Source organism: Microtus pennsylvanicus, chromosome 11 (genome assembly GCF_037038515.1).
Source record: "Microtus pennsylvanicus isolate mMicPen1 chromosome 11, mMicPen1.hap1, whole genome shotgun sequence".
NCBI lineage: Eukaryota > Metazoa > Chordata > Mammalia > Rodentia > Cricetidae > Microtus > Microtus pennsylvanicus.
The window spans coordinates 25905066-25921323 of NC_134589.1; the positions used below are offsets into that span (position 1 = coordinate 25905066).

General features: G+C 52.9%; 3 protein-coding genes across 12 annotated transcripts in view; all 3 read right to left on the reverse strand.

Moving 5' to 3' along the window:
* The window catches only part of Hoxb3 (homeobox B3), a 55506-nt gene extending 39963 nt beyond the window's left edge, over positions 1-15543 (reverse strand). For 2 of the 3 annotated variants that reach the window (XM_075990954.1, XM_075990949.1), the window contains exon 1: positions 843-958. The gene's annotated coding sequence lies outside the window, so the exon portion shown is untranslated. Of the gene's footprint in view, positions 1-842; positions 959-15056 lie in introns of those variants that run through there. The other variant, XM_075990951.1, reaches the window with a different exon arrangement.
* Hoxb5 (homeobox B5) lies at positions 1967-4529 on the reverse strand. Its single transcript, XM_075990963.1, has 2 exons — positions 3850-4529; positions 1967-3178 (listed from the first exon to the last, which is right to left on the reverse strand). The coding sequence occupies exons 1-2, from the start codon at positions 4409-4411 to the stop codon at positions 2931-2933; spliced, it is 810 nt and encodes a 269-aa protein (XP_075847078.1). The 5' UTR covers positions 4412-4529; the 3' UTR covers positions 1967-2930.
* Hoxb6 (homeobox B6) lies at positions 6456-15067 on the reverse strand. 8 transcript variants are annotated; one of them, XM_075990957.1, is made up of 4 exons: positions 13015-15067; positions 11190-12879; positions 8377-8869; positions 6456-7356 (listed from the first exon to the last, which is right to left on the reverse strand). In XM_075990957.1, the coding sequence occupies exons 2-4, from the start codon at positions 11274-11276 to the stop codon at positions 7097-7099; spliced, it is 840 nt and encodes a 279-aa protein (XP_075847072.1). In that variant the 5' UTR covers positions 11277-12879; positions 13015-15067; the 3' UTR covers positions 6456-7096. The 8 variants fall into 8 exon arrangements, with proteins under 8 accessions (XP_075847072.1, XP_075847071.1, XP_075847074.1 ...); XM_075990956.1 differs by having other exon boundaries at positions 12992-15067; XM_075990959.1 differs by having other exon boundaries at positions 11190-11710; positions 12792-15067.
* Positions 15544-16258: the final 715 nt, after the last annotated feature.

Here is a 16258-nt window from a genome sequence, read left to right on the forward strand (position 1 = left end):
AGGTTGTATTTGTGACTGGCTGGTTAGATATACCTACGTCCTCCAGACCTGGAAGGCAGCTCTGTTCTTTCAGATCTCTTTTCAGAAATTAGGTTTGGAACTGAAGACTATGGAACCCCCCCCCCCAACATCCCTCATTTTAACTCAAGTTCCTTCTTAGAAACCAGCACAAGAAAATCAAACTGGGACCAACAAGCTGAAGTTGGGTATAAGAATACCGAGTTCTCCCATTCTAGAGAATCCTGGGGAGACTAGGAGACTATGGGAAGTGCAGGGGGATGTTTTTTATGGGGAACATGAATCCCAAACCCAGAGAGCATTCTAGGATAAGGTGGCCCACAGCAGCCGCCTTTCCCTGGCTCTGTCTCTCAACTATACCCAGGGAAAAGTGCCCGCCTGGATGCCTTCAACATGGCCCAGATGAACCAATCTCATGATGTTTCTCTCCTGGGGGGTAAGGGAAGATCTACCTGAAGATAGTCAGCAGAGAAACACCCCTCCGCCACACCCAAACTTTATTCCAGCTGTCCGCACCCCCTCCTTCTTGGACCCTAACTTCCAAAGATATTGAAGGAGCATGGATCCCACATGAACCCCTTTCTCCACAGAGTCCGAGGGTGCTCCCGTAAATAAGCAGCAGACACCTCCCACCACTGAGGATTTACAGAACTGAGCCCACACTTTAGCCCCCCCCCACTTTCTCAGAACTGGGTATATGTTAAAAACAAAAACAAAACTGTTACATTTCCCCTGTCTACAGCCCTACTGGAAACAAAATTTTCTCCTCCCATTCCAAGCCCCAAAACTGCAAGGGAAGAAATCGAAAGCTGGAAGCGACTTACTGTGGAGTGCTGGGCCTGGGCTCTGGCCACTGCCTTCCTGGGCTTTTCCGGCTGCTCCAAGCTGGAAGAGCGCTCACCTACCTCTGCCCCCTTCCCCACCACAGTGAGCAGTTAAAGTGTCACTTAACCTTCTGGAGAATGTGAAATATACCGCGCGGTGTCAACTCCCCAAAACCATAAAACTAACTTTATGGACCTCACGTGACTTTCTCGAGCCAGTGAGGGGTATCTGTCTGACTTCTCGGCGATTTTTACGATCTAACTTCGAGATAAAACCCCTATCCATTTGACATCTAAATGTCATAGCGACTTTTGGGATAGTTTGCTTTCGGCAAAGGGGGACAAAGTCATGGGGTGAGAGGGAAGGAGGGCCCAATAGACCCTCCAAGACCCTCGCCATCTCCTCACCGACTCCCCCTCCCCCCAGGTCCTGTAAGAAGTTGGGCCCAGCTGGAAGGGATTGACCGGGTAAGTGTCCAGACTTGACTCTTCTGCTCAGGGTGGAGGCTGAACTGGATGGATGAAGACTGGGCCCTGGTCCTGAACCAGGCTGGAGGGGGAGCCAGGGGCCTTTCAGGAGGAACCCTAATCAAGAGGGGAAGGTCAGTCGGGACCCCTGGAGAGGAGGACCCCTTGAAAAGTGCAGAGAAGGCCAAGTGAGACAGGAAACCTTTGAAATTGAATTGTGGTTTGGTTTTTTGTTTGGTTTGGTTTGGTTTTGTTTTTCTTTAGTGGGCAGCAGAGCTTGACTGGGATTTGGAACAGGAGACTGGGCATCTGGGCAGGCCTTTACCAGTCTCAAAATACCAGGAGTCTTCTTGCTCAGGACTTAGGCCCAAATAACTCTTCCTGGAGCATTTTTTTCAGAGGCTTTGCAAGTCACCTGGAGGGAAGTCAGGATGGAGTCCAGCTAAGGCCCATATGAAGTTCCTGGGCCTCTCACCACCCCAGGCAGGACGGCCTGTCTCCTGGCCCAACTTTGGTGGCTTCAAGGGGTTTCTGGCAGACATCCTACTTCCCCTTCCCTGTGCCCTAGATTTATGGGAGATGGTCTCAGGATAGCTTGTGCCCAGTGGTGAAAGAGGCAGGCCCTCAGAGAAAAGACAAGGAGAAGGCAATGGAGTGGGGGAAACATTTATTTGACTTCAAGGAAAGCTACAGACATACCAAAAGCTAATCACTGAGACAGGCCTGGCAAAGACAGATCCCACACACAGCATCCCCTCGCTGGCTACAAATGGTCTCAGAAGCGAAATGGGTGAGGAAGTGGTTGGCCTGACCCAGACTAGCCCCATATTTACAAGCTTTGGGCCTTCAAGCCAGGCCCACAAATTCACAGAGAAAAATCACAAGACATTTTACACCGAGGCTTATTTCTGATTCCATACACTCCCAGGCCAGGCCTTGTGGGGCCTACCAGGCAGCAGGCGCTTAGCTTATCGCTTACTCCTTTCCTTTCCTCTTCTCAACATCCACACTTTGGTCCTTCCCTGGCCCCTTCCCACCCCAGGAACAAGCCACAGCTCCGGAGTCCTGGGCCTAGGGAGTGGGAGCTGAAGACGGATGAAGTGGGTAAAAAGAGACACAATCATAGACTCTATTTCTCAAGCCAGCTCAGCTGGGCCCAGCACTACCTCAACTGCTGCCCCTTATGGAAGTTTCCAGCTGAAACTCAAAATACAGCCATTATCCTTTTTATAAATAAGTTAGAACACACACAGGGAAGGGAAGTCACATTAAACATGCGAATTTCTTTTTCTTTTCTTTTTCCTGGGGAAAGGGGTGCACCCACAGACACGAGGACACTCAGAAACACTGGCAATTGGGGGCGAGCCGAGGGAGGTGGGGAGCATGGAGGGGAAATAATAATAATTATAATTATTAACAATAATAACAAGATAACCAGTCCAGGAGAGAGGGAGCCATGGGAAGACCTAAGACCAAACGAAAAATTGTAACACAAGGCTGGGGCGAGACAGGCTCGTGGGAACAGGTTCCCAGCGGGCAGCGGCGGTGCAGGGAGGGTTGGAAGGGTCGGGCTGGGGGTGGTGCGGGCTCTTGGGCCGCCCAGGGCTCCTCCGGATGGGCTCATGGTTGGAAGGCGCTGCCGGCTGTAGCCAGGCTCATACTTTTCAGTTTGTTGTCTTTCTTCCACTTCATGCGACGGTTCTGGAACCAGATTTTGATCTGACGCTCGGACAGGCAGAGCGCGTGGGCGATCTCGATGCGTCGCCGCCTGGTCAGGTAGCGATTGAAGTGGAATTCCTTCTCCAGCTCCAGGGTCTGGTAGCGAGTATAGGCGGTCCGGGCCCTTTTCCCGTCTGGCCCAGTCATATCTAGAGCAGTTAGAGAAGAGCCCGCAGGCAACGTTATTCCGGTTAAAGGAGGGGGCACTGAGTGGGAGGGGGCGGGGAGCAGGACCCAGGCGTCCCCAGCACCCTGCTCACCGCAGCTCCAATCCTCCTCACTCCAGGTGCCCGCATCCAGCCTCTATTTCTTCATCCCCCCTTCTCCAGCAGCCCCCACTTCTGGTGCTAGCAAATGCTCCCGGCTTTGTCTCTTGCTCCTTCCCAGTGCCTCACCCTAGGCTGGGTTCAGGCGGCCTTTAGCCCCGGAAGGGAGGAGAGCCGCTGCACTTTTGCCCTAGAAAGCTCCGTTTACAGCCCATTTCTTCCTTGCTAGCTGCACCTCAAAATTTCGGGAATAAACAGGACCCCTCCCTACAATACACAAATCCCATCTTTCAACCCAAAGCCGGTGACTAGCTGGGTAAATAAAACCTAAACTGAGCCCCGCAACAAATTGTTTTTAGAAAAATGCCCACCCCCAGCAAAAGACCCTGTTTGGCTCTGTTCATGGAGCTGTGGGGACCCCTTTGAACAGTTCTCCCTCTTGGGGGGGGTGAATCTATATTTGAGGCAAAGTCAAGCTTTCCTCACAGACCCCCCCCCTCACCCCCAGCACAGGGCAGGGATACGAAGAGGACAAAAAAGAGATGGAGAATTACCGTGGCTGATGTGAAGCTTCCTCATCCAGGGGAATATCTGTGGAGTCTGCCCCTCGGGCGCGGCTGTAGTGGTGGCCATGGGTTCTGGCTGTGCCCGAGCCAGGCTCGGGCTGCTTAGCTGGCTTGCCGCTTCCTCAGGCTCGGAGGACGCGCTGGCCTCGTCTATTTCGGTGAAATTGGCGCTGGAGCTGGCTGGGGTCGCCTGGTCGGAAGGGGACGAAGCAGCGGGCTTGGCGCCGTGGCTGTCGCCGTTGGTGCAGGGCAGGGACTCAGGCGAGGACAGGGAGCAGCTGGACGTCGCCTGCCTGAAGCGGGGCTCCTGGGCTGACGCGGGGAAGGCGCGCGAGCTCTCGCCCACCGCCCCAAAGTGGCTGGAGGAGGCCGAGGAGCGGTTGACGCTGAGATCCATCCCATTGTAATTGTAGCCGTAAGAGCCGGTGTGCATGGCAGCGGGATCCCTGTAAGAGCCGCTCAGAGAGCTGCCACTGCCATAATTTAGCAACTGATAGTCCGGGCCATTTGGATAACGCCCCGAGAAGGAGTTTACAAAGTACGAGCTCATTTGGGTGATTTTGGAGGGCTTGATTTGTGGATCGTGGTCGTTATAACCCTGTGCTTCACGATTTATGATGTATTAATGAATTATAGCGATGCACTGTACTTCGTTTTGCTATGTATGCGGCCAAATATGGGGGGGGTTGGAAGGGGGATGGGGGGGCGTTAGGGAATCACGTGCTTTTGTTGACCAGTCGTAAATTCTCGCTGATGACCTCAAGAGGTAATTCATGCTCTATGGTTACAAATAATGACGATCCGAGAATCGTTAGGGCCGATTCAATGCGAGCCTCCGAGGGGGGGGGGGGGGGAGAAAGAGAGAAGGGGGAGAAACAGGGAGAAGGTTGGCGTTGGCCTCTAAGCAGAGCGCGCCACCTCCCGGCGATTGACGGGAGCGCGGGCCGCAGGCCGCCATGCCGGCGTCGGCAGCCTCCCAACTGGCTATGTGCAACCGCCAAGCAAGAAAGAAAGGCGGCCCCGCGGCTCAAAAGCAGGGTTGAACCTTTAGGAAGATAGGTTTGAGTATTTTGCCCACTTTGTTAGAGTGAGATTATTTTCTCTATTTATGTCTTCCTCTCTGGCATTATTATCATCATTTATTATTACTATTATTATTTTAACTCTGGATAGTATGATCAAGGATTTAGTTGCCTGACTTTCCCTCTTTAAGCTTTGTCAGTCCCCAAGTTGGGTAAGGAAATGAGGGAGGAAGGGTTAGAAGTTGTGTGTGAAAAAAACAATTATTACGAGTTATCTCCGTTAGCTCAACCAGGCCTCCTTACTGGAGAGGAGGCTTCGGTTTCGGGTCCAAAACGCCAGAGAGCCGCAGGGCTGGGCAGGAGGCTGGAAGAGGCAGAGAAGCTCTTCGTTCTCCTGGGCCCCTGGGAAGTTTGAAATTCTTCTGATCTCGCATCCTTAGCATAGGCCTAGGAACCGAGCTGGACAGGGACCCTGGAAGAGGAACACAGCCGGGGATAGGCAGCCCAGAGCAGCCACCGCCTAGGTGGTGGGGATTTGGGTGACAACTCGTACGTGAGAGTTTGGGGTTAAAACAGAACCTCGTAACAATCTCACCAGATGCCAGCTACCGCATTCGGAGGCCAGATCCGAAGCCTCGTTCTGCTGGTGGCTAACAGTTGGAGAATTTGCTCATCTGCCTTCCAGCCTTCCTAGGAAGGGGTTCAGAAGACCGGGGCCCCTTGCTGAGCCCGCTGGGCGGCCAGAGACCTCCGCAGCTGGGCCCCTTCTGCCAGGCGGCTATTTTCTTTAAAAATAAAAAAGGGAGAGAGGGAGGAGGAAGAAAAGAAAATGGTGCCTGCAGCTTGCGGCTTGGGTGAGAATGGGAGCAGAGAAAGAATAAACCGTTTTGGGTAGAGAAGATGAGACCAAATGCCCCATCACCTGCTCCCCTGTCCTCAGGTTTCCAAAGAGCCTGCTCCCGGGTTCTCGTTCTCTTCCTTGCCATCGAACTCCTACTTAATATGGGAAGGGGCACCCTGAAGCCTGTAGACAAACTGTGGAGAGATGCCCAGTGGCCTCATTTTTCAGTCTCCGGAGCAATAGGCCAGAGAGCCGAGGGCCAAGGCCGGCAGAGACAGCCATGTGGGCGGGCCAAAGGCCAGGGGCCTTGGCTAGCAGAAGACAGAAAAACGCTGCAGAGGCGCCCAGACCCGCCCAACTCTGTCTCTCCAGGGCTCTGGGCTAGGAGGCTTCCAGTGGCATTCCTCCAGAGTCTCACTACCTAGGCAAGCTTAAGGAACGAGAGGGGAAAAGGCTTCTCTCCATCATCCCTCCCTCAAGTCTGAGTAGGAGAGGCAATTATGAATTTAGCACGAGGGAGGCACAACCAACGCTGGAGCCTGGGAGGACCTATGGCTGGCCCCTGCTTTTGATTCCTGCTTTTATCTCAGCTGTGACTCCGGAATTGAGTCTGGTGCCTGGAAAGGCCCTGAGGCGACCATGGTTCTCACCTTTGCTGTTCAGGCTTAGGAACGACAGGGTTTGCTGGGGCTATGGAGGGGGAAAAATGGCAGGGAAGAATTGGATGTGACTGAGCTGCGAGTTTTCACGTCTTTATTATTATCATCATCATCATAATCATTATTAATAATATTAATATTATTACCGAAGTATTTCACGTCCCGAGCTAAGACAAGACTACAAACACAACACATAGAAAATTAATAAAATAGAACTTTGTTTTCTTCTGAGGCTCCTCTTCTTAATTCTAGGTAGTATGTGCTCCTTCCAGTGGTTTTGGGGAGGGGATAGGAAAGACAAGTCTGGGGTAGGGAGTCTTTCAGGTCCCTGCTGAGGGGACAGAGAATCTACCATTGAACCGTGCACGGGGGACATGGACGAAATGAGACTCGACAAGGACAAGAGCATTCTGCTCTGCTTCCAGAGACGTCAAGTGAGTCCGATTCTCAGTTCTCACCAGGGAGTCTGATGAGGCCAAGGTGGGTTCTTCGGGGAGGGAGGAGGCGCTGGGGTGCTGGGTGGGCAGCCTCCAAGCGCCCAGGAAGAGTTCTGCGGGCGGGGACGTCCAGGAGAGCGCTTGGGCCCCGCCCGTCTTGCGCTGGAGAGCAAGTCCCCAGACTCCCCCCGACCGCAGAGCCTTCTGGGGCTTTCGGGTGCCCTCGGTTCCCCCACAGGCCTCTCCCTTCGCGTCCCCCCTCCCTTTGCAGCACCTTCACTCGGCTGGTTTTTCTTCCTCCTCCTCCGCACTGAGCTGAGAAGCACTGAGCAGTTTGCTCTCCTTTTTCCACTTCATGCGCCGGTTCTGAAACCAGATCTTGATCTGCCGCTCGGTCAGGCACAGGGCGTGCGCGATCTCGATGCGCCGCCGCCGGGTCAGGTAGCGATTGTAGTGAAATTCCTTCTCCAGTTCCAGGGTCTGGTAGCGAGTGTAAGTCTGGCGGCCTCGCCGACCGCTGGGCCCAAAAGAGGAACCTGTTACGCAGAGAGGAGAAACTGAGGCCTGGGGTCACACCAAGCTCAGGGCCCTCCCCCCCCCTCAGTCTTCAAACATGATGCTTACTGGTCCTCCTTCCTTTATCCCATTTCCTAGTCCCCCTTTCCCACTCCTCCAGCGCCCCCTCCAGATTCCCTCCTGGATTCCTAGGCCTGTGCTTTCTTTCTGTCTAGACTTTTGGTGGGGGAGGGGAGGGGTAGCTGGACTCCCACCTGAGCTTAGTGGGGGAGGGGCCGTCCAGGTATGTCTCCGATTTGCTGTATCTTTCCTTTCTATCCATCCAGCTTTCCCTACCCTACTCAATGATAGACTCTGGCCCTTAATCCATAATGACGTGGATCGATCCATAGTCCGCATTAACAGCTCCTCACTTTCGTGTCCCGCTAATGGACATCAATTGGGACTTGAAGCCGACAAATAATCCAACCTGAGACCCAGGCGCCGGTTAGTTCCTCTCACTCCCTCCGCCTGTCCCCTCTTGTGCCTCCTTTCCCCCAGACTACCACCACTTTCCGGGTATCTCCCCGCTCCCCAGTCTCCCCTCCAGCCCCAGGGAAATGCAGTCCAGGATCCATTAAATTGCCCTTGCCGGCTTCATGCCACCCCCCCCTCATGACGCACTCTTGTTTTAATGGAGTGATCTTTGGGTAGGGGGGACCCGGGCCGATCCGGATAAGAGAGGTGGATAACACACAGAAGGAAGCAAAACCAGAGACTGAGTGCCCTGTCCTCTTCCTGATCAGCAAGCCTAGCTCTGGCCTAACTCGGTGAGCCCACTTACTCCCCCTGCCTTACTGTGCAGCTGGGACTTTGCAAACTTTGCAACTTCTGCGGGCAAGAGAACAGATTTGGAGGCAGGGACCCAATCTTACCCCATCTCCTGAGATACCCACCTAGTTTCCAGTGGGGGAACGGAGTGGGGGTGGGGGAGACACTCGCTAGTTCTGCCTTCCTGCATTCCCCCCCCCCCGGGCGGGACAGCGGGAAGTCTCACTCACTGTTGCATGAATTCATGCGTTGCATCCATGGGTAGACGGGCGTGGAGCACTTCTGTTCCTCGGTCTCTCCGAACACACTCTTGTCCTGTGCGCAGTCAGACTTCCGCGGCTCTGGATGGAATGGGGGCGGCTCGTCGGCGCCGGAGAGGGCGCAGGCCGCATCCTTCTCCCGGTAGAAGGCAGGCGCCGGCCCGTAGTCGCAGGGCGCCGCCCGGCCATAACTGCCGCCGGCTGGTGGGTAATAGGAGGACGCCGCAAAGCCCTTGTCCTGGCCCGGTCCCGGCCCATAGGGCGCGGGGTAATGCCGCAGCGGGTCCGCATAGCCGGACGAGTAGAGCGGCAGCTGGCCCAGGAAGGACTCCTGCCCGCTGGCCAGAGTGACGGGGAAGGTGGAGTTCACGAAATAGGAACTCATCGGGAGGGGAGGCGCGCGCGGCTGCTGCTGCTCCGCCGGGTTTATGATTTGTTGTGTTTTATAGTCCGAGCGCCGCGCCTATTAGTAGTATAGCCGAGATTGGGTTTTAGCTGAGGGGGGATGGCGAGGTGCCAGTGAGGGCCAGAAGGAAATACAACCATCTGATCCAACACTGACCAATGGCAGAGGCAGGAATTGTCAAATAGCACCCAGGAGGAGCGCAGCCCGCACGAGGGACCCGCGCACAAACCTATCAACCTTTTCCCCCTCCTCTCTCTCCCTCTCTCTCTCTCTCTCTCTCTCTCTCTCTCTCTCTCTCTCTCTCTCCTCTTCCACCTACGTAGGATCTGCGAAAGAAGCGTCTGTGCTTTTGAGGGAGGAGGGAACAAACATTTGGATGGAGATCACCCCATTCCCCAGTGATGAAATAAATACACCCCTCCCCCCACTCCACGCAGGAATAGGGAAAAGTTAATTGTGTTTTCAGAAAAGTTAACCCCTGCGTTGCACGGGCCCGTTCCCTCAAGGGAGGTCTGGGTAAATGCCCACGAATCTCGTTGAGAGAGAATGAAGGGGGAAGGTCTGTTTCTAGGGTTTTGTGCTGGTAAAGGGAAAGTTGTCGCTAATTTGCTTCATTTTAGAAACAGGGGAAGAAGAAACGCCCTCCTTAGCAGGTTTGGAAAATCGTTTGTTCTGTTTATCAGGTCTGTCTCTCCCCCCTGCAAGCTTAGGTTCATCACATCCCCTCTTCTCCACAACTCTCAAGGTTAGAGGGGGCAAGCCAAATCCCTCTGCCTGGAAGACCCAGAAGAAGGAAATGCCAGGGGTATGTGAGCCCAAGCTTCTCCCTCTGGCTGCTCCACTAGGCTAGTAGCTTCTGACAAGCCGGTCCTTAAGTACAAGACAGCTCAGCCTGCCTGATTGCAGTCTCGACTGGGATTGGGGCTCCGGAGAAAGAAACTAACCATCTCTAAATTTGGCGATCTAGAGCGCAGGGAAAGCTGCAAGCCCTGGCCCGGGTGACTTTGCTGCATCTCTGTTCTGCCTGCAACCCTCACGCTGGTTCCACTCAATCCATCCTTATCCCTCACACCAGAGGATGTAAGAATAGTTCCTGGCTACAGAGTTTTAAAATCAAGGATGTCCCAGTAAATCTAGATACGGGGAAGAAATTGCCCTCTTAGAAATGTGAGTAGACGGGTGGTTGCGGCTGGTGCACGCCTTTAACCCCATCACTTGCAAGGCAGAGACAGGCAGATCTCCAAGTTCGAGGCCAGCCTGGTCTACAAACTGAGTACCAGGACAGCCAGGGCTACTCAGAGAAACCCTCTTTTGAGGAGGGTGGGGGAGTGAGTCTTCAGCTCCTTATTGGAGAAGATGAGAGCCCATTGAAAAGAAACGTCTCTTCTGTCCTGCTTTCTCTATGAATCCCATTCCAAAACTTGGTTTAAATTTCGTTTAAGGAAGGAAGGCTGCTAAGACCACCTAGGCACTCAGTAACCATCTTCCAGTCTTCACCTGGCATGCCCACTCTAGCTTTCGATCAGGTCTCTTAGCCACTCTCCTGTCCCCTCCCATGCCTGCTTCTTGTATCACCTGCTTTGCTGCCCTGAAAACTTGGGCATCTACACTCTCGCTCTCTCCTCTCACCCAGAGAAAATGAGCACAGACCCCAAGCTAGGGCACACACTGTATTTCTGACAGTCTAATGTGCACACACAGGTCAGACAGTTAAGAGAGTACAAACTCCCTTCCAACCCGAACATAGGGGGAATGGGTGTAAGAATGATGTCTGGGGTCAGGCCAGGCTGACCCACCTCTGCCTTGTTCTTTTGGGCTCCTTTTTGTGGTCCACTTCTGCCCACTGATAATAGGAAAGGGCTGAGGGTGGGTGATCAAAAGTGAGGATTTATTTGGCTGCAAAGTGGCCTCTGAAGCTCTTTGAACTCAAAGCAACTGCTAGGCTGCCCCTTTGTGGCACAATGACCATCCCTGGGTGTCTCTCTCTTTAGCCTTAAACCATGGATGGGGGGAGGTTTTTTTTTAAAAAAAAAAAGATCTCAAACCTTCTAGTGATGAAGAAAGCAGAAATACTCCAACCTAGAAATGGCTGGGCCTATACTGAGAAAGGAGTACCGGGCTATTTCAGCAAGGGAACAAGATGCAGAAGAATATTTACCCCTCCCCCAATCTTGCCACTGAGACTGGGCCTTGGGCCTCAGCCCTTCTCCCTGGTCACAATGCCCTCAGCATAGGAAAGATGGTATGTTAAAGACGGCCCATGTTTAAAAAAAAAAAAAAAGGTAAGAGGAGGTGAGAGAGGAGGCCTTCCCCTGTGGTAGAAGCAGGAAAATAATTGCTTTATTCTTTAAAGTAGCAGCCCTCAAATTAACCTCACCTCTGCAGGTTGCCTGTCTGGAGATGGAGCCACTATGGGCAGGGCCAGGGCGCCTGGAGTCGGGCATGAAAGGAAATAGCGCCTCATCGCTCTTATCTAAGCCCAGAGGTATTTATGAGCGTTTATTCATCTGATCCGTTTGTTTGGGAAAAAGAGCAGGCAGGCAGAGCTGGGCCAGAGACCGCCTGGTTTCTGGAGCCAGATCTCTACTGATCTGTCTGTGGTTCCATCCACCTCAGTTTGTCTGTCTCCACCAGGAAATATGTAAATACACAGCAGGCAGCAGCCAGTTCTCCATCGCCTAGGGAGGGAAGTAAATGTATCCCAAGTCTTCAGTACACAGCGCAGGGATTGTCCTGCTAACCCACAGGCAGGATTTATAATTGCGATTTTCTGTGCTTTGAGTCTGCAGTCTCGTGGGTAAGCACACACATTCCAGCTCCCAGAGAAATGTTGCCGAAGTCATGTTCAGCTCAGGAGTGAAATCTGCAGCAGGCGATGTTCTTAGGAATAGCATTTGCCTGCTGCGTGAGGAGGAGGTGAGACAATAGCTAGGCTTCCTATTTCCCCTAAGATATAAAGCACCCCCCAACAGCTTCTTAAATAGAAAGTATCTTCTCATATCCCATCCCCAACTTTACCTGGGGTGGGGCTGATGAAAATCTTTTAAACCCAGTTCTCCCCCTGGATTCTGGTTGTCCGAAATGTTACCCAGTGGTGCAATGTGGTGGCTTCCACAGACTGGAAAGAGGCTCTTTACTTGAACACTCTGCCCTAAAATCGACTGATCCAAATCGAGGTACAAAGACCTCATTTCCATTATGCAAATGAGCGGCATCCTCTCTGATCTTCTAGGAGGAGTGGGTGAGCCTTCACTCCACTCCCCACCCCCCACCCCGTTCACCCTTACCCTAAGAGCCCCGAAGTGTTTCAAGCCTCTGTATAGTAGCTCAACTTCCCCTCCCTATGTTTCCTTCTGATTGCCCAAAAGAAAAAAATTTAGGAGGGCCCCAGATCTTCCTGCTAGATCCCTCGGGGCCTCCCGAGGAGCGACTCACTAAGCCCGGTGGTGCAGCCTCCAGAAAGTCAATCTTTCCAAGCAGAGGGGAAAAAATTTTAAAGACCTGCTCCAGAGAGAGGCTCAGACTCTGGAGTCGTCTAGGGTGCCGGGCCGCGGCGGGGGTGTGTGCCCCCAGCACTACACAGCCAGACCTTAGTAACACCTTGGCCAGCCTGGCACAGCAGGCAATTTCCTGCAGCCCCCGCCCAGGAATGGGGGCCACCGCACCTTGAAAGGGGCAGCCAGAGCTTCCTCTTGCAGCTTGAAAGCCCGAGCTAATCAGTAACCGGTGAGACAGGAGTCAAGACTCCAGCGCCGAGGCGGAGGCGCTCACGCAGCCCTCGACACCCCCTTCTGGGAAAGCGGTTCCGTTAACCTGGTGTGAGGGGTCCCACAGGAACGGAAATTACAGAGATTTTGGTTTTGGTTTTTTTAATGGTTTCTCCTCACTCCCGATTTTCCACCAAAGACTTTTATTTTTTTTTTTTTTGCGCCGATTTCGCGTGAAACGATCGAGAATGGGGGAAGGGACCAACACTCACTTGCAGTCACGGCAGTTTCCAGAAAACTCAGTTCAACTCCTTCACCACGGACTCAACAGCTTAGGAACTGGCAATACCCACAAACCAACTGGAAGAATACAGACTGAGTTTGTCTTTAACAACCGAGTGGAACTGCCCGGTCGGCGCCTCCCTTGCCCCCCCCCCTCCCCTGGCTTGGCTGTGAAGAAAACTAAATAAACCTTGAACAGATTTGGCCTCACACCTCTCCAGAGGCCCAGTCGTGTCTCGTGTCTTAGGTGCTGATGAGGGTCCTGGGGCTGAACCCTCAACCCTTTGACTCAGTACCCCTGTCCGTGGGTTATAGTATTACTCCTCTCTCAACATCTGCCTCTTCCTCTGCCAGCCTGCAGGTTTGTGGCTGGGATGAGTGCAGGGTCTGCAGGAGATGGGAGAAGGTTGCCGATGATGTGACAAGAGACTCATTCCATTTTCTAAAATCTGCATCCGGGGACTAAGATGCAGCAGAGAGCATCGGCATGGGCCAGAATCCCACGGAACCGCGCGGCCCGAGCTCCAAGCAAACACGCAGGGCTCGGGGAGTATCGAGAGGCTGGCAGTGCCGAAGCCGCCTGTCCCCGAACGGACGGTAGATGGCAGCAAACTGCATAATTTGGGTCAGAGGAAATTGTCTAAGGGACGATTTATAATCCACCAAGACTAGAGGTGGGGGGAAGACCTTTACTTTGAGTGGGTTTGGGGGGGATTTTCCCGTCGCGAATAAGGTCCAAGAGTCCTAGACGCCAGCGATCAATTCCTTTTGCTAAGAAGTCAATATGTTTCCAGGAGCCCAGGCAGGCCTGTTCATCTGGCCCCCCAGGGAGCCCCAGTCCTATGCCACAAGTGTCTGACTTTCCTTTTCCTAATAGCTCAGAAGACCATTGTAGCCACACACTTGCCCCAAATCCTAAAATTCTAGACAACCAGAAGCCTGAGCCTGAACGACCTGCACAGGCTTTTAAGAAAACAGAAAGGCCGTCAGTCGATCTCTGTTCTGCAAACCAAAGTAATTCACAATGTCCCCTGTCCTTCGTGCCCAAAGTGACTTAGTTCTCTGCGAATAGCTTCCCTAGAGACCCTTCACCCCATTTCTTAGCCCTCACCTGCTAGCCTGAACCCTACCCCAGCTTCTTTAAGAATCTGTCTCTCACTCAGCAGCTCTTCCCCCTCCCCCACCTCCGGAAAGCTAAGCAACAAAATTGGGCGGTGAGAGACAGGACTTAGCTCTGAACCCAGCCTCCTCCCGAGGCTTTTTTAGCCCACACCATTGGATTCTCTAGTTAGGTTTCCTTTTTGGTTTGTATTCCTCGCCCCTTACCCCACCCCGCACACCCACATCAAATTTATTTTGTGTATAAACCTGAAACAGCATGCTAAAATCATTTCACAACCACCACATTTGAATCCAGGAAAGTTTGAAATCCTTGCATGTCAGATATGCATTTTTCTCCATCAAAATCCACACATCCTATACCGATAAAACACAAGTAACAGAATCGATCACACACAGACCAACAGACTTTAACCTACCGCGTTAAACCACAAAACTCTATCCCTGAAGACGAGGCTCCCTCGGGCGGCGGGAGTGGCAAGAGACCTGGGCGCTCCTTGGGCTAGCTTCCTGGGGAGTCTCCCTCTCTATGGGTTCCTTCACCCACAACCCTTTAATTTCAGAAATGTCTCCAAAGGAAGATAGAGAACATTTCTCTGTGAATTGTCCTTTTTCTGTCACTCTAGCCGCCTCCCTGCCCTCGGCTGGCCTCAGCGGAGATTCCAGGCCCTACTGAGACCAGGACGTCCCTCAGCGCCACCGCCCCTCGTGCCAATGCAGCCGGGAAATCGCCGTTACCCACACTGGGCAAGAAAACTGCACGGGGGCAATCCGGGGAGGCCAGGACCAGGGAGAGATGGAGGGAGGTGAGCACAAATCCACCAGGGCCAGAGCGACTGGCCAGCTAGGCTGCAGCCCAGACACCCCCACATTCTCTCTCCCAGCTAAAAAGGCAGCATAAAACTGGCCTCCGAGGCCACTTTCCGTTTCTCCCCCCCCCCATCTTCCCTGCAGCGGCTCCCCCTCCAGGAAGCAGCCACCCCACTCTTTACCACAGAATTTCCTGGGAAGCTTCTCCCAGCAGCGCCCAGAGGGGTTCAACCCGATCTTGGGATGGGGGGAGGGGAGAAAAGCCTAAGCCCCACCCCCTGCAAGAAAACGATGCAAAAGAATAAGAATTGTAGAATCTCCCTTACCTTTGCAGAACTTGGGGTTTTTTCCTTCTCCGGATTCAAATGGGTGGGGAGGGAGGAAAAAAGGCGCGTTCGGTTTCTTCTTCAGCTTCCCGATAATATTGTCCCAACCTGAGAGCCGTCGTTTCCCTCTCTCAGACTTGAGAGGGAGGTTGTTTCGCTTTTCTGACATTTGCATAGAAAATGGAGTAAGTTCTGGCTTTGAAAAATGGTATCAGGCGTCATTCCTGGGCCGATTGTCCATTTACCCTTCATGATGACTGAAAATCCCAGATCAGCGAGCACATTAACTTAGGAATCAAAATTATTTTTGGTTCTCTCTTTTGTCTAATTCCCACCCCGCCTTCCCTCTCTCACTTACTCTTCTCTCCTCTCCCCCCTCTCTCTCTTCCTCTCTCTCTTTTGCTATATCGAACTGATATTGAGGTATAAAAATATCAAGAGGCTGGAGCCCTGAAGGACGGCAGTGCTCCGACCTAGGTGTGGTGTCCAAAAGAATGCTGCATTATAACCACCAGGGAAATGATAAAAAGTTCATGTTCACGATCGCCCGGCCACATGACCGGCGCCGGCCAATCGCTGGATTCAACCACTCATAAACTTCTATCACAAAGTTGTAAATTTTCATAAAACAACAAGGAATTTATTGCATTTCTTCATGGCTGCTCCACCAGCAACCCTTTTCTCGGTCGCCATCTTCTTTTCTTCCCCTTCTCTTTTTAGGAAAACCCCAATCTGAGATGGGGTGAGATTTGGGGTGCAAAAATGCAAGGTAGAGAAGCCACAGAGGTCCAGCTAGAACCGGGGTTTTCTCTGGAACCTCCACATTTTCCTCAAAAGCTCTGCCTGTCTTTTATAGTAAAAATCCCCCCAAATCTTCCACATGGGACTGTTCTGAGGAGGTGGGAAGGTGAGGCAAGAGCAGCAGCCCTGTTGGATGCTGCTGTGCCTGCGTCCTGGCGAAAAGAAAGCTCCTACACCCCCTCTCCTGCTCTGAACACCCGCCCCCATTCCAAACCCTAGAGTCTGTGGGATTCCCCCACCTGTGAGACTTGCAGCATTGCAGGTGTGTGTTGGGGGGGGGGGTCGGCCCTCAGGGTCTAGTTTTTGTCTCTGGGGGGAAGGTGTCCTGGAAGGGAGCCAGACCTGATTAGTCCAACAAGCAAATTCTCCACCTCAGCACCCCAGAAACTGGGGAAGGAAGC